Raw genomic sequence first — 19,543 nt, forward strand, 5'->3', positions numbered from 1 at the left:
ATTTAAACATATTCTATTATTTTCAGTGTTATTTCACACTTAGGAGAGAAAAATATTTTTTTAGAAAAGAATAAAAATTTTAACGTAGTAGGTTAAGATTTTCTGCTTTCTATATGTATTCTATAAAACTTGAGATTTGAATTTTTTTCTTTTCATAATTTTCCATTTTCATTGATGGTAATAGACTTTTATTCATCGCTTGTAGGGTCATTTTAGTTTAATCTACTGTATTTCCATATGTTATTATTAAAAATAATGTTATATTTATAGCCCATTGTAAATTAGTTTAAAGCATTTTTTTTATAAACAATATATAAAACATAAGAAAACACATATAATTATAAATATATGTTCATATATATATATGTAGAGGCAGAAATTGATCGATGTAGCGACGCGTCCCTATAGGTAATATTTCTGCCTATAAAATAGAACTGTTAAAAATTCTTGTTAATAGAATTACAAAAAACTCCATTATTAAAATACTAAATTGGATAATATGACAACTCAAAATTAAATAAAATTTATAAAAATATTACCTCGTTTATGCTTATTTATTAAAAATAAATGAAAATTATATAAATAAAGTAATAAAATTCCCTCCCAAATTACTTTTTTAATGTCCGCAATCCAAAACGAAACCCCAATAAAATTACAACGTGATCAAAATGAAGTTTTGCTAAATTTTTCCCTCAATTGGCCCCTTCGTGAAATTTTCAACTTAAATATATTAATTATCCTGAAAAGTAAAAGGAGGCCAGTGCTGATATTTTTATAATGCTAATTTTAAATAGCGAATTAAAATAGTACTTAGTAGATACTGTGGGTGGGTTTTTTGAGACCCTCGAGGCTAAGTGGCACAGTGACTCAATATATGCGCGACGGTTAGGAGTTCGATTCCGTTCGGACTGATTTATTCATTTTTTTTTCCTCGCTCTGGTAATAAGGCAAAGCCCGTTGAGTTCACCACAAGAAAGACTAAAAATGCGGTAGAAAGTGGGGGACGGAGTGTCCTAACACTATGTTCCCTAACCTACCCTGCTATATGCTAGTTCTAAAATAAAACCCACTAGACACAAGTTTACAAGGTAAACCTAGTGAGATTTGATCGACATGAGAACAATTGATTAAAAAAAATATATCTTTGTCAATAGATTGTTTCATTTTATTTTGTGTCATAATTCCTGTGATTAAGACCAAGCGAGTGTAACCATTGTTGGGTAAGTATCGATTTGTTTTTAACGTTTTATACCCATGCAGTCTGTGGAGTTCCCATTAATTATTTCTTTTAATTTCTCATTAATTATTTCTTTTAATTTCTCATTAATTATTAATTTTAATCTTATATGTAATATAGTTTAAATATGTACAATTATTCTTTATGTTTATAATGTTTTAAGTCAGTTTTCGCATTTAAAATAACGATTAACGATCTGTATTTCCTACAATGAAATCAATTCTTTCTTTTCAGCTTCTCTCAGTGTCTCGCCCTCCAATGCCTCTAGAATTCGGCAGAAAGTGGGGAATGGAGTGTCTTAACACTAGGTTCCCTCTGCCTACCCTGCTGTGTACAGGATACAGAGAGAAGCTAATAACAAAACATTTTTTTTTTCATATAGGTATATGAGCGTTGAGCTTTCCTAATATTATTTTATATAACGTATCAATAAAACTACGAGTAGATAAGGTATTCGTTGCAACACCCGTTGGAATTTGATGCGGTCTCGTAGCCCGTGTGTCAAAGAAGTTATGTGAATTAAATATTATAAATATTTACATTTTTAGATACGGAAGTAAACATTGCTTAACTTTATAGAAATAGAGATATGTGGTTTTGTTTTTTTTTAACGTCTTTTTACCGTATCTCGAACACAGGAGGGTGGGCGAAAGGAACTTAGATTTACTTGTTAACACTTTCTTAGTTTCAAATTTTCCGCCAAACACTCAGGGCATTGCGTGTTAAGTGACGGAACTAAACGCCATGCTTTGCTCGTTAGCAGAGTAAGGAAATAAAAATATAAATATTACATTTCCCAAGTGGAAGTCGAACCCCTTTCGAGTTCACTGTCGCACGCTTGTGCCCCTGCGCCATGAGTGGCCCCAATTTTATCGATTATTTCATTATTTTCCACATAATAAACGTAGCATGTTCTAATAATAATTGATATTTATATAGTGTTAAAGATTATTTTATTCAAATATTACATTAGATGTAATAAAATAATAAAACATATGATATTATACTTTAAATTATATTATTAACTGAAATATATTTTTAATTAAATCCTGAAAACGTGCACCATTCCACATCAACAACACTAACAAACCCTAACTTTTTGTATAAAGCACCAGCGTTGGCGTTTCCTTCCACACAAAAGGCGAATACACATTTATTTTTCTCCAATAAAATATTAGAAATAAGCTTAACCATCAAACCACCATAGCCCTTCCTTCTATGTTTCTCCATAGTGTAAAGATGGCCTAACGCCCCCATTTCCTTAACAAATGCCCAAGCTATAAGTTCACTTTTAAAAAATAGTCCATAACCTAAATTCGCTTTGATTAACATTTCGAAGTACCACTCAGAACCAGGATAACGATGAGGCCATTTAGCATCGACTAACTTTGTATGCTCAATTGTTAGAGGTTGAAATGAAAATTCTGGAGTTAATCTGAAAAGATAATGTATTTAATGAAACTGATTTCATACTAATGGACATCTTTACTTAATAATACTAGCGACTCGCTCGCGGCTTCACCCGCTTGAGCTACACAATCTCTTTGCTTTACTTTCGTTTTCTAATACTAATATCGTTTTAAGAACAATATGTACCTATAATGAAAAGTATTTTTTTAGCCCAATTAATAAAAATTTATAGCAATTTTGTCGAACGACCTTTTTATATAATGATATAACTTTTTTTATTTATAAGCCGATTAAATTAATATTGCTAAAATACAACACTGAACTGCAATAGAATCGGTTAAACTGTTTCTGGGATGAGCGTGAACAAACGCACAGACAAATCAACAAAATATTTAAAAAAGAAGTTTTTCTCTTCTATTACGTTATTAAATGTTCATATTAATATTTTTTTATTATATAAAGCTGAAACCATTCCATTACCTGACATCAAAGAGAGGTGATCCTGTATCTAGTAAAAAAGTTTCTGTCACTGTTATATGGTCAATATTACAATTTTTCTCAGCAATAATTTTTTTCACACAAGCCATCACGTGTGTTGGGGCGTAAGGCACTTCTATGGTTTTAGACCAGTCGATTAGTTGTGTGTGCCTCAAAGCTTCACCAAGTTCTGTAGTATCATCCTTAGGACATTGAATTACAACTTCGTAATATGTGCTCTGGAAAAGAAATGATAAATTATAAGCAATTTACATATTTATTTTTTAGGAAACATATAAAAATTTGAACGTAGCGGGATTTGAACCTGCACCTCTTGGAAATCAAATCTTTTAGATCAAATTTTTTGTGTTTTCTAAAATGTATGTTTTTTTCCTAAGTGTGAAATAAAGCTTATAAATTAATTTTATAAAACTTGCGCCTAAGAAATAAATATAGCAGTTGCTTATAAAAAAGTAATGTGTCTTTTAAATGAAACTCTTTAATCGGATTAATTGATAATTTAATATTTCTAGTATAGAAACTATAATATTTCAAGAAACCAACGTTTCAAACACTTTGCAGAAGTCTGTGGTAAGGAGTAGACTGGTCGAAATTTGTCTATGAAAATTTGAATTAATTATATTTTTGAATACGAACGTTATCCCTGGATGAGGATCGAACCCAAAACTATCGCATTTACAATTAGAACATTATTAACCATAAGATGTTTTATTTTTATATTATCCATACCTATATTATAAATTCGAAAGTAACTCTGTCTTTCTGTCTGTCTTTTACGTATTTATTCGGATAGTTCAAGCGGGCGTAGTCGCGTTCGGGTCCACTAGTATTCTGTATACTCTTATCTTATCCTTTAAATTTAATGTGAATTGATAAAAAAATATCAAATGCCCGAAGCCAAAATTTCCGTTTAAATAGTATTATGTAATTGTATATAATGTATATATTTCTAAGTTATTATTAAAATACTTTATTCAAAATCACGTAAAAACATTATTATTATAGTAGTATTAGTAGGTTCAGCACAGCTAGCGTCGTCAGCAACATTTATATAGAAATTTATACAATTTTATCAGTGCCATATCTAATAGAATCATCATTTTATCAATCAGTTGCAAATCTAACAAAAATATAACCTATATTATATTATTTTTATTGTTCATATATTTTTTTCCTTGTATATATTTTTTTCTATAGTACTTTACCTTAATATTAACCGCTACTATTCCATTTTTGAAGTCTCCATAAGGACAATACACTTTAAACCCGTAGTCAAGGCCGGCTCTATTTATATATTCTTCAATCTCCAAGAGAGTCACTCCGGAGAGGCTTCTCGGCCAATCACACTTAAATACCGACTTCATCTTCCCCCACTCTTCGATAGGAACAAACTTCAACGGTTCAGTACACATGATATCTTCAATAACAGTATATGGCAAATGAATGATTAATATGAATCGTATTTGAGCGAAGCGACCTTCCTCTCGTTGCCGAGATAGTACTAGAACTATATTAGTCATATTTGCACACAGATCATATATTTATATGGTTACCTTTAGTATTATTGTTCTGGTAACCATAAATTATGGAAAAGACAAAAAAAATGTTTGGAAAGTTTATTTTGGAAGAATGAATAATAAAAATAATATTTTTAATCAATCGTTTATTTTTTGTACCATCAACCATCGGTCACATCCAATCCTATCAAAATTAAGTTTATCAAATAAGTTTTTAGGTTTTATATTATTTTCCAAAGTGTAACCTAGCACATTTTTTCCTTTCCTTAATTCCTTGTTTGTGACATATCGTAAGATGCATTCTGCGTAACCTTTTCTTCTCTGTTCCTCTATACAGTAGAGATGGCTCAAATGGCCATCGTTGTCAGTAGTTACCCATGCTAGGGGATTCCCTTCATCCGTATATAGAACGAATAACAAATGGTTCCTCGCTAATGCTTTAAAGTATTTGATTGTATTTTTTCCATGGTATGTCCATGTTTTGTCTATTATATCCAAATGTTCACTTTTAGGTTCCGCGATGTACGTGTTGGGAGGAACACTGAAAACACGTTATTTTATTTTTAAAAGATTTTTTTTTTCATTTCTCTATATATATAAAATCGAAAGGTCACTCACTCATCACGAAATCTCAGAAACTACATGTGCTAGGAATCTCAAATTTTGTATAGGAGTTACTTATAGGACGTAGGTGCTCGCTAAGACGGGAATTTGCAATATTCGATTTCTAAGAGGTTGTTTTTGGGGTCGAAAGTTTCTATGAAACTTCGTTACTACAAATTCTAGGAGTCTCAAATTTTGCATAGACGTCACTAGGACGTAGTCATGGAGACAGAAATTAATAATAACATTGATCACGCGGGTGAATCCGCGAGCGGGCCGCTAGTTTTCTATAATGATCAAATCATACTTATAAATGTAAAAAATAATGCTTAGTAACAATTACTTTAAATATTTTTATGCATATCAAATATCAAAACAAATGTAAATAGTAAGAAACTTATATATATTTTTTGTACCACGATGACGTCGGCTGCTATAGTCCCAAGCTATAAGATGCTATACCCAATACTCACTGCATATTCCCTAGCAGCGCAGAATCTCTATTCAGTAAATGCTTAAACGCCTTCTCTCCTATAACTTTAAGGCCAAGCCGAACGCTAAGACGTTCAAAGCATTCATCAACTTCAGGACTTGCTGATGCTACAGTAACTGGTTTATTCCAATCAATCACTTTGGTGGTAGCTAGAGCATTTTCAATGGTAACGATATCATTTAATGGGTGAACTCTTATGTAATCTCCTTCCTGGTGAGTGATATAAAAAAATTATAATTTTTTTTAAGGGTCCTAACTATAATTTAATATTTCTTCTGTATATGTTAGAATAAATTTGAAGCTAAGACTTACGTCACTAGTAGCTACCATTCCATTGTTTAAATTGCCATCAGGACAATATACTTTGAAATTGAACGTTTCACGTAAATCAGGGTGGGATATGTTAGTATCTAAAACACAAAATGCTACTGCATTTTTGGGCCAATCACGTTCATATAAGTCGCGGAGCTCAGGCCACTTACTTCTATCAACTTCTACTAATGGTTCCATATTGAAAGACGCTGTAAAAAGGCAAACAGTTTTAATTTTGTACCAATTAAATTAAAACTGTGTATTAAATTTAATCTAAATATATAAAAAAACCGTTACTTAGTGACTGACAGACTTGAATAATATAGGAGGCTTATGATTTCTTAAAATTTCTTAGGAAAAAAAGAGTGTAATGTTGTAATTGTTGGTGTGGGAGAAGCAGGTGTCGAGTGTGTTTGTTGGATTGGTACGGGGATTGGAAGTGATGCGGAAGTTGGTATCTGAGGAGCTTGTGGAAGCGGTGCAGGTGTTGTTGGTGGTGTGGGTACTGGTGTTTGGGAATTTTGTGTGAGTGGTGCAGGTGTTTGTGATGATGCAGGTGCTGGTGTTTGGGATGTTTGTGAGGGTGGCGCGGGTATTGGCGCGGAGGGGGTAGCCACTAGCGAGCTGTTGCGTTTCGCGGCTGTTAAGATGGCTTTACGTGCGAAGGTGAGGAAAGGTGTCCTGGTGGCTTCTGATTCTAAGATGGTGTGGAGTGATTGCTGGTCTAGGTTTTTGTTGATGGTGACCTCCAGCATCGCTCGATCTGAGCCGTATCTTGGGCGATTCATAAAGCTTATTTAAACGATGTTGATAGAAAAAAAAATGAAATATACAACTAATACTAAAACGTAAATAACGTAAAATCTACCGTTCGGGAAAATAACTAAATAAAATTATTTTCCCGAATGGTAGATTTTTCAGACTTACACTTTTGTGTATAGTTTCAATATATGAGAATCTCTCATGAATTAATTATATAATTAGAAATTTATTGATTAATTTTATTATTATGTGGGCCTTGAAATGCTTATCAATTATTTTTTACCTCATATATATTTTTGCATATACATATATGTATGTATATTATTCGTTATTTATCATATTTACCACGTAAACAAAATCTGCACGTAAATATATGACAGTAGGCAATAAAGATAATAAACACGTATCAGATATAGGCTTGTAAAAGATAAAATAATTACATTTCTAAATAACATACATTTAAATACACACTTATAGTATATTATAACCTAATTTACTTAAGTGATCAATTATTTTATTACAACTGATTCTATTCATATATATTTTTGAACGAATATCATCAAAACTCTATCCTCTTATCGATAATTAATAATATATAATAACTGAAAACTAGGTTATATTTGCCTACTCCTCAAGAAAATAAACAAGTTTAAAAAATACGGTACTTACTGTAAATAAATATGGGTTATGAACATTCTTTTACATTTTTAATATATATATTTAATAATATTATAAACACAGCATTTTGTGTTGTCAGAATAACACCACTGCACTTGTCAGATTGTTTTATATATAGTTAATAGTTATTGGTTAGTACTAGCGCCATCTAGTTTGCGATTACGTAATTATAATGCAGATATACCAGAACTAGTATTATTAGGTAGTTTGTATATCATATTACATTATTAACACGATTGTTAATATAAAAGATATAACTTAATTTTATTCATGATACTCGAACCTGAAGTCGGACCGTACAACTCTATATGAGGCTATTTTAATACAGCATCAAATAAGTATGCAAATATATTTTAGTGTTAAATAAAATATAGTATTAGTATATGAAATTGGTGTTTGATACGAGAAAAACAAAAAGTCAAATATTTAGATAGCATATAGATATCCTCAAAATAAAAAAAAAATTATACAAATACAAAAAAGACTAAACGCCTGCAACCATTTTGTCTGCACAAATCTCTCGCATATTGCAAGTTTGACAAAGAAAAATTGGTGATGCGTCACTTTATTCTCCATTCTCCATCAACTTGAGAAACTTTATATTAGAAAAATGTTTAACGGACAAAAATATTTTAACTTTAATTACCTCCATATGGAGATCGAGCACGAACATGAGATCTTCATTGTTTACTTTTCAACAACGCTACAGTGGATCGTGGAGGCTTTAACTTTAAAACCGAAGCTAAAGCTGACTGTTCTTATATATTTTTAAGCCTCTAAACAGTTTGATATAAATATTAGATAAGCTTCTTTTTCATTCACGTCGAAATTTCTTTACATATATTATAATTAAAACTTCAATAATAATTATTACTATATTACAAATAAATAACTACATAAATAAATAAATAATATACATTACGACTTGCTTCCATGCCAAAATTACTCAACTGATTATCATGAAACTTTGTACTTAGAATAATCCCTTCTTCCTTTATAATTCTTAGAAGCAGTAGAAGAAAATGTTATTAAAAATAAGTTTAAGCGAGCGAAGCCGCGATTGAGTCTAGTTATAAAATAAAAGTCATATTGTTTTTGCACATATGGTGTATAATTTTCTTAATTAATATAAAATTTTCTTAGGTATAATAAATTTCATTATTAAGTACAAACAACGAGGACGGAAGGACAATTAAAAGAAAATAGTACAGAATATTATTTATGATTCATTTATTATTTTCGTTATAGACAACCAGCGGTCATATCCAAATCTGTCAAAATTTAATTTATCAAAGAGAAATTTAGGTTTTATATTATGTTCATAGGTGTAGGCCAAAAGGTCTCTGCCTTTCTTCAGTTCATTATTTACAACATAACGTAGAACATGTTCAGCATAGCCTTTCTTTCTATGTTCCTCTAAGCAGTAGAGATGGGTTAAATGGCCTTCGTGGTCGGTACCCACCCACGCTAGTAGTTCCCCATCATCCGAATATAAAACAAATAATAAATGGTTTCTGGCCAATGCTTCGAAATATTTTAATGAATCCTTGTTGTGGAACGTCCACGCCTTGTCTATGATTTCTAAATGCTCTTGCTTTGGTTCGGCTATATAGGTGTTGGGCGGTGGACTATAAATGAGATGGTTATAATATATTGAATTTGGAAGTTACAAATTATTATAATAATCAGGTAAAGTTTTTTATAATAAATATAGAAAGTTTTTTATTATAATAAACAGAGAAAACCTAACACATAATAATTAATAACAGTCAATGATTTTTTTTTTATTTTACGCTAAATCCTGTATTTAGCAAGGTAGATAAAGGAAGCCCAGTGTTAAGACACCCTGCTTACCCACGGTCTACCGAATTCTGGAGACATTCCGTGTTGAGTGGTAAAACTCGCCTTGACTCCAGAGCGAGGAATTGAAAATATTAAATATTACAATTCCTCGAGTGGGTATAGAACCCACGCGCTATAACTTAAATGTTTATTAAATACAAACTGTAATTCTCACCATATATCTTCAACCAATGCGGATTCTCTATGCAATACATGCTTAAACGCTTTTGTTCCTTGAATTTTAAGACCAAAACGTACGCCAAGTCGCTCAAAGCATTCATCGACTTCAGAACTTGCGAATACTACATTAATTGTCTTATTCCAATCTATCAATTTAGTAGTCGCCAGAGCTTCCTCCATCTTTTCAATACCATTTAATGGATGAACTCTTATAAAATTTGCTTTCTGTGAAAAAAAAATTACAGTAATTTGCCACTCGACACGCAATGTTCCAAGAATTTGGCGGAAAGTGAGGAACGGAAGTATCTTAATGAGATTGACACTAGATTCTCAGGTTCCTTCTGCCTGCCCTGCTATGTACAGGATACAGCATGATAAAAAAATAATAGCAATTTTATAATAATAATGTAAATGTGAGTATTTAAAACTGTGACGTACTTCACTAGTAGCAACCATTCCATTTTGTATATTGCCATCAGGACAATACACTTTGAAATTGAACTCTTTCGATAAATCTGGATAAGATATGTTAGCATCCAGAATAGAAGAAGCGACAACGTTTTTCGGCCAATCCTGTCTGTATAAGTCGCGGAGTTCCACCCATCTACTTCTGTCGACTTCTATTAACATTTCCATATTGAAAAATGCTGCAAATGGTAAATTAGCTGCAACAAAAAATATTGAAGTAATTCTTTAAAGTGTTTACTAATTCTAATTAATATTTACACAAAATAAAAAATATTTTATATATTGTTATATACATGGGAAACGAAGGGAGCATTGGACCCAGAATCATTTACTTAGATTATTTATATATCAATGAAAAATGCATTTCATTCCATTATTTCTTATAGTTTAGCTGGACTGTTATGGTTGTTCTTCAGCTGTTCCAGATCTTCAATTTTTAAATGTCAGTGGAACATGCTGATCACGCTCAGCTACATTAGTTTTGGACATAAACAGGCAAACAGACAGGAAAAAAAATCTAAAATCTATATAGCTTATATAGGTAATCTATTGGTATCTATTCATACCAGGTTTTATTTAACTTATGGTGCTAGTGTGTTAGTGTATATCTTGCAAAGGCGTTGAAGTCTTGCAAGTTCAGTTTAACCTACTTTCCTGCGTGACCAGAAATTTAGATGACGACTTCAGTTATAACTGTGACGGTGAAATTATAATTATGTAATTAAATAAAAATAAAATTAAATCAGCTTTAGGCTGTCCTGTCACAGACACAGTAGGGTAGGCAGAGGGAACCTCGTGTTAAGGTACTCCGTTCCCCACTTTTTGCCAAATTCTCCTGGTATTGCGTGTTGAATAACAAAACTCACGCCGCGCTTAGCAACAACACTAGAGCGTAAAAAGGAAACATAAATTTAAATAAATATTTAATTTCCTCCAGGGGGAATCGAACCCACAACCATTCGCGTTTACAATCACACTTTGTGCCCCTGCGCCCACGACTGGCCTCATGTAATCAATATTGCTGTTAACCTGAGATGGCCGCCGCAATCCACTTAATATGGGTATCATTTGAAAGCAATTGATTTGTAAAATAAAATATATCATGAAAAAGAAAACATTACGAAGCTTTTTAAAAAGGTTTTTTGATTTTTTTTTATTACATCCCATCCATCCATATTATCTGTTTTTTCGTACATATATTTAATGTATAGACATTTTTTTATTGTATAGATCTAAAATACTTTGCTTTTCTTTGGAAAATACAGTACAAAATAAGTGTTTACGAAGTTATAATGATTTATGTCTTAAAAATATTTTATTAGAAATAAAAAATATATTGAAGATTTATATGTTTAATATATAATCATATATTTATAGGTAATAACAGGGTTAAAAAAATAATTTAGTTCTTTGATTGTCGCGTTTCGAAAGTGCCAGTTGAGCACAAAATCACTTGGCCAAAAAGAAAAAATAATAATTAACGACGATGTGTCATTTCATAAGAATTTATATTTAAACGAAATAAATATAAAATGCCAGGGAGGTTTTAAGGGAAACTAAAAATCAATAGGATTTATCGCCGGCATTTTGTGACAAGAAAAGAAATTTTAATATAAAACTTATTAAATAAAAAAAAATACTCACGATTAAGGAACACGCTCGTATCACCAGCACTTGTTCAGGTATTGTGTGTCTTTATAAATGTTTTGAATAAAACATATTTTTAAATTTAAATTAATTTACAATTTTCAAAGTCAAAAGAATGACAAAAGGCACTTGCTATGTTGTTCACCTTCGCTCTCGATATGTGGACTTGGTGACTGTTACCGCCATCTAGTTTTCGACAGAGTAAATATAATGTAGATATACCAGTATTGCATCCTTCTTGTATATACATATAAATAAAAATTAAAGTGTCTGTTTGTGATTTGAAAATAAGTGTGTTTTGCAAAATATGATTCAAAACATTTTTTTTTATTTTTTAATATGGTGTTTATAACGCCAATATATTATTTTTAATTATACATGTATTTCGAACATTGTTGGGTAGGTAGAGGGATGCTGGGGGCCTAGTTTTAAGACACTCTATTCCTTCAAGATATTTCCATTCCCCACTTTTCCCCAAACTCAGGAGTCATTTAACATTACCTCTATAAGAAATGAAAATATTAAATATTTAATTTCCTCCATTGGCAATTGTTAGAGTACCAATGAAGATTAAATGTTTTCATCATCATCATCAATCAAGATTTTATTTTTCCTTATAAAGCATTAATTCATATCCGTTTGCAATATTTACTTTATGTTACAAAATAAATATCTCTATATTATTAGCAATTATAAACAGTGATATAGATAACGAAACTACACGAACCAGGTATTTTGAAATAAATGGTTAATAAAAAAATATTGTTTCTTAGTATTTTTATTTCTTCGCTCTGGCATCAAGGAGTTGATGCCAGAGTCCAGCCTTGAGTTCTGCAGAAAATGGAAAACGGAGTGTCTTAACACTAGATTCCCTCTACCTACCCTGCAATAAGCGGGATACAACGTGAAGTTGATTTGATTTGATTTTAAGTAAAAAAGATATTTTAAAACATAAATCTCTAACAAATAACATTAAGGAGCACGACCTCATAAATAAACGAATGTACTCGTATGCTTATAAAACTAAGTTGCCGGTACTAGAAAAGTTTATCGAAGAGTTTAAGTAAGCTGCCATAATATCTTGCGAATTTTATATTGCAATAGTTTACAACTTTATGTCTATATAACATAGTTAAAAATATTTTTAGGGTTTTATTTTTAATGTTTATAAAGTGTATTCTGTTTTACTAAATTTCTCTCTCTTTCTCTCTGTTTCTAGCATATCCTGTGTAGATTAGTGTATCGCTCTATTGAGTCTACTCTAGTATGATAGACCGCTCAGGATTTCTGTAGGTATATTAGAAATAAAGTAAGAAAAAGTTACGTTAAGTTCCATTGTTGTGTGGTTGCAGTGTTTGGAATTAGAGCAGGAAGCGGAGAATATAAACACCATGTTCCATTCTTTATTTAAAAATGTAAATATATCTCTAAATAAGGTAGAGGCATTAATTAAAACATTTTAATTACTCGTGTTTCTAATTTTTCACGTATAATGTCACTCTCACTCCCTTAATCAGGCTGAAGGAATTCTTGAATATCTCTTTTTAGAAGTAGAACTACACTATAAAAAAATTCTTTTAGGCGTTTTATATTCCCCTAATGATAAAGTGAATTATTTTAGTGCTTTGGAAGATATTATGGAGAGTCTTTTTCATCATTATGACCATATAATTTGCATGGGCGACCTAAATACCTGTATGTTAAAAAATGATACTAGAAGCAACCAGCTCAAGGCACTGAATGAGTCATATAACTTGCATATTCTACCCATGTCTTCCCCCACCCATTTTTTTCCTAACTGTCGTCCTTCTCTGATTGATATTATCTCCGTCTCTAACCCTAATTTTATTATTTCTCATGGTCAAATGACTGCACCTTTCTCTTTTCACGATTTAATTTTTCTTTCTTATAAATTACGCTCTCCCAAGGTTAGAAGCAAAATTTTTCTTCAGCGCGATTTTAAGCATATTGATCTGGAACGCTTCAGGGATGATTTGAGGAACATCGACTGGTCAACCACATTGTCACTAACTAATATTGACGATATGGTACACTCGCTAACTTCTGAACTGATTAACATTTTTAATGTTCATGCCCCCGTAAGACCAGTTCGTATCAAGCATGCGCCTGCACCATGGTTAACGCCAATTATTAAACGATTTATGACTAAGCGCGATCGAGCGAAAACTAAAAACAAAAGATTTCCTTGTGAAGAAAATCTCACAGCATACAAGAAACTGCGGAACATTTGCAACAGGATGTGTAGGGATGCTAAGCGTCGCTACGTTCACAATACCATTCAGAACCTCTCTCAAGCGCAAGTTTGGAGATTCTTAGAGTCGCTTGGTATAGGTAAAGCCACTGCTGATCATCAGATCTCAGTGGATCTTAATGTCTTAAATTCTCATTTTACAAACCCAAATATAAAAATAAATGCCCACATAAAAACACATACACTTGCTTCTTTATCTCAAAATGTCCTACCAGGCTCAACTCCCTTTTCATTTAAAACTGTATCTGAAGAGGAAGTCAAGAAGTGTGTCCGCTCCATCTCCACTAAAGCCATTGGAAGTGACAATCTCAGTCTCGAGATGATTCTTCCCGTGTTGGATGTCATTGCACCAGTGGTCACCCACATTATCAATTTCTCGCTGACATGTAATGTCTTTCCATCACAGTGGAAGAATGCTTATGTCATTCCGTTACCCAAAACCTCGAACCCTTCCGCTGTCACTGACTATCGTCCTATATCCATTTTACCTATCCTATCAAAAGTCCTTGAAACCATCGTTCATAATCAACTGTACTCTTTTCTCTCCTCAAACAATCTTCTATGTCCTTACCAATCCGGGTTCCGTCCCTTTCACAGCACAGTTAGCGCACTGCTGAATATCTCGGAGGACATTCGGTGTGCCTTGGATAACACCAAGATCACTGCAATGGTATTACTGGATTTCAGCAATGCTTTTAGCTCTGTTGACTTTGACATACTTCTTGCTACTCTTCGTGCAGTTAACGTTCCTTCCACAGTTTTAAACTGGTTTCACTCTTATCTCTTCGGTCGCCAACAATGTGTGAAAGCCAATGACAATACATCGTCTTGGCTTGACCTCACTGCTGGTGTTCCTCAAGGCGGCGTTCTTTCTCCTCTTCTATTTTCGGTTTTTATTAACAATATTTCAAAAGTAATTTCTTCTCCTTACCACCTGTATGCCGATGATTTGCAGTTGTATCGACATGGCTACTTACATGAATTGCCTGAGACCAACGCGCTCTTAAATGAAGATCTTGCTGCGATTCAAGACTGGGCTGAATCTTTTGGCCTATCAGTTAACCCAAAAAAATCGCAGGCAATTATAATAAGCAGTAGCAGACTTGGTAGTAAAATCAATTGGACCTCAGTGCCTAAGATACTCTACTCTGGATTTCCAATTCCATATTACGACAAAGTGAGAAATCTGGGTCTAACCTTCGACAGCAACTTGACTTGGGCATCACATATTAATGATCTTAGTAAACGTATGCACTTCTCTTATCATTCTCTGAAGCGTCTCCAATATTTCCTCCCTCATAAAACAAAAATTATGCTTGCGCAATCTCTTCTACTGCCAATTCTTGACTACGCTGACGTCTGCTATTTGGATGTGACGGAGGAGCTACTCAATAAGCTAGAGCGCCTTCAAAATCTCGCCATACGCTTCATTTACGGTCTTCGTAAGTATGATCACGTTTCCCAATTTCGAGCTCAGCTTAATTGGCTTCCAATTCGCCTTCGCCGAGATATGCACATCCTTTCACTCCTTTTTAAAATCCTTAATTATTCAAAATTCCCCCCTTATCTTTGCTCCCGGTTTCATTTACTTCCCACTCCCACACGCTCTAGGCGTTCTTGTGTCATACCGACACTTGACATACCAAAGAGTAACTCTAAATTCTTCCAAAAATCCTTTTCTGTTTATGCCGCATCCCTATGGAACCAACTTCCTAAATCTATCCAGAGAAGTCCATCTATAATGTCCTTTAAATCCCAGCTTAAAAAATATCTGCTTGCAACCTTAAACTCGTAAACTTCATATTGTAATTACTTCCACATTTTCATCTCATATATCTATATATGTCTTTTTTATTTTTTTTATATATTTATTATATAACTATATGTATATATATGTGTATGTATGAAACTATATATTTTATATAGTGTGTATATGTATATCGACATATATATTTGTTTTAATTATGTATTTATATATTGTAATATAATATGTGTATTTTGTTTTGTTTGTGCTAAGTTAACTAAATGTTTAAAGTAATAACTTAATTGTACTATGATCTCACCCGCTACTTGTAACTCATCCACTTCCACTGGTTGGCTGGAAGAGATCTCTTATAGAGATAAGTCCACCTTTGCGAACTAAATGTATTTTATTGTTTTCTTATGTATATTTTGTGCAATAAAGAATAATGTTAGAAGATGCAAGGGTTAGTGGGTTAACGTTGAAATTTAAGCGTGATTCCATTATTTCTGGCGACGTGCCTGTAGCGGAGTAGAAGTAGGTATGGATAAAGTTGTGATTTATGCTAATATAGTATACAGGGTGGTGCCAAACAAATAAACTTGCACTTGACCTTATTTTATTTATTTCTTTAATATTGGTTTCTTTAATTATAATTTATAATATTTTATAAAATGACTTACGTGATATTTGTGGTAAGATTAAATTTACTTAATAACTTTATTATTTATGATTCGGTTGAAATAAAACACAAATTAAATGTTAAGAGAAATTTGACAAAATATAATAGTAAAAACTACATTTAAATTGGTTAATCCGTTTCTGATTGGTGAACAAACGCATAGACAAATATATAAACAGAAAAAAAATAAAATCCTTGTATTGGATCCTATTACATTGCTAAATGCACAAAGTTTGGTCACGTTCTGATTATGGGGTCCGGTTGAAATTGAGAAAAGTCGGTTATTTTTGTTAAAAATCATTATTATTATCGTTATAAATCAAAAAGGCATAATAATATTTAAAAATAGTTATAATAAAGCTGAAAACTAAATGTTTTTTTCTTATATATACGTCTTACGTATAATTTTATATTTTCAACAATAATTTAGTGTGTAACTAGCCTAAAGACCTATGAGGTTGATACATTACAGAGAGACGTGGCCCAATTAGCAGGCAGGGAGCTGAACTCACTCCGCGTAAACTGATCTTTGCATTTAAATACCATCTTACAAAATTGCCCTGTCTAAACCAAAATGACTATTATTAATATAATATAATTAATTATAGCAAAAAAAAAAAAATTTACATGTATAATTGAGACTATAGTGGCACAAACGTGTGTGTAACCGCGACGGTTATGGGTTCTATTCCCACTAGGGGGAAATAATAATAATTTATTTAAATTTTCATTTCTCCGTTCTGGTAACAAGGCAAAACGCAGTATTGAATTGAGAGGATCTGAAAAATAAAGCTGAAAAAAAAGTTACTAATATTTTTTAATATAATATAAATATAATCTCATAAAATCATAGAAATTTATTATTAATTTCGTCAGAATATAACTGACCTTATTTTCCTGACTTTCTAGTTAGAGGTGCTTGCGAACATTCAATTACTCTAGGCTTAATCTAGGATTCGTTCTCAACCCTGTAAGCTAACTATTTGTATAACAAACCAACAAATAAATTATTAAACATGATATATTTAAGATTTACCCAAAAACAACTAAAAGCAGTGGAAAAATTGCATCGTGTGACTTTAGTCCCGATTGTAATGGGTTCGATTACCATAAGCTTCACGCTGCTTCACGCTGTATCCTGCACATAGCAGGATAGGCAGAGGGAACCTGAGAACCTAATATTTTACACAGCGTAAAGTTGATACACTCCATTCACTATTAAGACACTTTCGATCTCCACTTTCCACTTTCCTCCAGAATTCGGAACGTGGGAAACGGAGTATCTAAACACTAGGTTCCCTCTGCCTACCCTGCTGTGTGCGGGATATAGCGTGAATCTGGTTTGTATATTCTAATTTCTATATAGGCATATATAAATATATGTTCCATGCAAAGTGGACACCGCATGCAAACGATGCGAGAGCGTCGAATGCTAAGCTGGAGCATCCTCTATAATATTTGATTTTCAGATTGTAATCTTCCCGTTTCGTCCCGTCCCGTTCCCCTTATTGTTATTACATGGTGTTCCAGATTTTCATATTGTAGGAAGTTATCGTTAGGCCTTAATTACGTTGTAGAATATAATATTTTCATATTGTCACTTTCTTCGTAAAAACATGGATATTTAATAAAATAGAGTATTTTTTTAAGGAGTATTTTTTTTAATATAACCAAATTTCGTGACCGGGATACTGTTTGAGTACTAAAAAATAGAATTTTATACATAATTACCAAAAAAATCTACGTAAATTTTGCATATTATAGTAAGAAAACAAAAATATAAATGTGAAATGAGAGCCAAGATCAATATTGAATACCTAACGAGTCGTTCTCGGATTCACCAGTAGAATGAAAAGATTTGATTCGACACTTTTTTACATAGCAGGTAGAGAAATATCAGTGTCTTGAGTTTCCTCTACCTGCCCTGGGTACATAAGCTAGGTTACAATATAGGTACACTATGGAGCTAGAATGAGAGAGAGAAAGAGAGAGAGAAATATAGTATTAAAATATTCCCAATATACTCAATTCTTATAAAGTATAATCTGTGAGTTATTGTAATAGAACCGTTTGATTTTGAATTCCATGCATTATGCAGCCACTGGCAACCGTGGCAGTCAGTTCCTGCATCAGAACGTGTCTGGACTAAAGAGCGTTAGACTTAATGGGAGGATTATCCGGAATAGAGTCATTTATTCTAAAGGATTTGTTAATTTACTAAGATATATTATTATTATTTGTAATAAAATAAAACTTTATTAATCTTTAAATGCGATAAATGAGCGCGGCGTTCAGTTCCGCTATAGATGAGTCCATCCGTAATGGGTCCAGAATTCAGCAGGAAGTGAGGAAGTCGTCTTAACACTAACAAGATTCCCTCTCCTACGAGGTTTCCTCTCCTACCTTGCTGTGTAAATATCGCTCGTATCTGTCAAAGTTACCCAAAATGACTGTATATTAGTTTTTTTTATATAAATATTGTGAAGTAAGATAACGTTGAAAAACAGCACTGTAGACAAACTGGTCTCACAACGATTGTTTTTATTTTGCCGTTTTTTATTACAATTTTTATATACGAGTATTTCTTTCCTTTTAAATTACCTTGCTTAAATTACGCCATTGATTCCGAAAGATAAGAGAATTATTTACCTACCACAGCTTAGTTAAGGGAAGTTGTCAAATCCACTTGTTCAGGCCTTATGTATCCATCCATCAAACCCAACGTCCCTCAGGACGCAAGGTTTATAGGTCAGGTCATAGACGAAGGCGTTGACCTGGACTTCGTGTCTGTGAAGGATATCAGTATGCTTCAAACCAAGTTAAGTTGGAGAAATAGATCATTTGCTCCATTACACTAAGTGTGTTGGGAAATAAGGGAAATTGTTTTTTATTAATTCTTTTAAACCAATGTTTTTTAGCATTTTTTTATTAGATATTTGTTTATACTATAATTCAGTCCGTTCCCCACTTTCTGCTGAATTTTGGAGGCATTGCGTGTTGAGTGGCAGAACTCAACGCCGCGCTTTGCCTCGACACCACAGCGAAGAAATGGAAATATAAACGTAAATAAATATTTCACTTGCTCGAGTGGGAATCGAACCCACAACTGTCGCGTTACAGATACACCTTTATGCCGCTGCGACGGCTTCTCCTCTTTTTTTTTGTTTTTGACTATATTAATAAGTAAATTAAGTAATTATT

General features: G+C 32.5%; 2 protein-coding genes across 2 annotated transcripts; both read right to left on the reverse strand.

Moving 5' to 3' along the window:
- Positions 1-2,173: 2,173 nt before the first annotated feature.
- On the reverse strand, positions 2,174-4,748 carry LOC146532187 (uncharacterized). The gene is made up of 3 exons (XM_085197329.1): positions 4,351-4,748; positions 3,128-3,363; positions 2,174-2,672 (listed from the first exon to the last, which is right to left on the reverse strand). The coding sequence occupies exons 1-3, from the start codon at positions 4,663-4,665 to the stop codon at positions 2,276-2,278; spliced, it is 948 nt and encodes a 315-aa protein (XP_085053455.1). The 5' UTR covers positions 4,666-4,748; the 3' UTR covers positions 2,174-2,275.
- Positions 4,749-4,793: 45 nt separating this feature from the next.
- Positions 4,794-11,828, reverse strand: LOC146532188 (glycine-N-acyltransferase-like protein 3). Its single transcript, XM_085197762.1, has 7 exons — positions 11,645-11,828; positions 9,971-10,197; positions 9,528-9,757; positions 9,055-9,138; positions 6,071-6,272; positions 5,739-5,968; positions 4,794-5,203 (listed from the first exon to the last, which is right to left on the reverse strand). Exons 2-7 carry the CDS (start codon positions 10,166-10,168, stop codon positions 4,801-4,803), a joined length of 1,347 nt encoding a protein of 448 aa, XP_085053888.1. The 5' UTR covers positions 10,169-10,197; positions 11,645-11,828; the 3' UTR covers positions 4,794-4,800.
- Between the last annotated feature and the right edge of the window lie 7,715 nt (positions 11,829-19,543).

The sequence above is a fragment of the Heliconius melpomene genome, chromosome 14, assembly GCF_056956725.1.
Source record: "Heliconius melpomene rosina isolate 202511_hmr_F chromosome 14, ASM5695672v1, whole genome shotgun sequence".
Classification (NCBI taxonomy): domain Eukaryota; kingdom Metazoa; phylum Arthropoda; class Insecta; order Lepidoptera; family Nymphalidae; genus Heliconius; species Heliconius melpomene.

What these genes read in the sequence shown, in the direction of transcription:
- LOC146532188 (XM_085197762.1), bottom strand. Translation starts at nt 10,168, where the DNA reads ATGGAAATGTTAATAGAAGTCGACAGAAGTAGATGGGTGGAACTCCGC. An exon ending in GAATGGTTGCTACTAGTGAA is followed by an intron (nt 9,758 to 9,970) that starts GTACGTCACAGT and finishes TTTTTTTCACAG; the next exon opens with AAAGCAAATTTTATAAGAGT. An exon ending in GAATGGTAGCTACTAGTGAC is followed by an intron (nt 5,969 to 6,070) that starts GTAAGTCTTAGC and finishes ATCACTCACCAG; the next exon opens with GAAGGAGATTACATAAGAGT.
- LOC146532187 (XM_085197329.1), bottom strand. Translation starts at nt 4,665, where the DNA reads ATGACTAATATAGTTCTAGTACTATCTCGGCAACGAGAGGAAGGTCGC. An exon ending in TAGTAGCGGTTAATATTAAG is followed by an intron (nt 3,364 to 4,350) that starts GTAAAGTACTAT and finishes TTTCTTTTCCAG; the next exon opens with AGCACATATTACGAAGTTGT. An exon ending in TCACCTCTCTTTGATGTCAG is followed by an intron (nt 2,673 to 3,127) that starts GTAATGGAATGG and finishes TTATCTTTTCAG; the next exon opens with ATTAACTCCAGAATTTTCAT.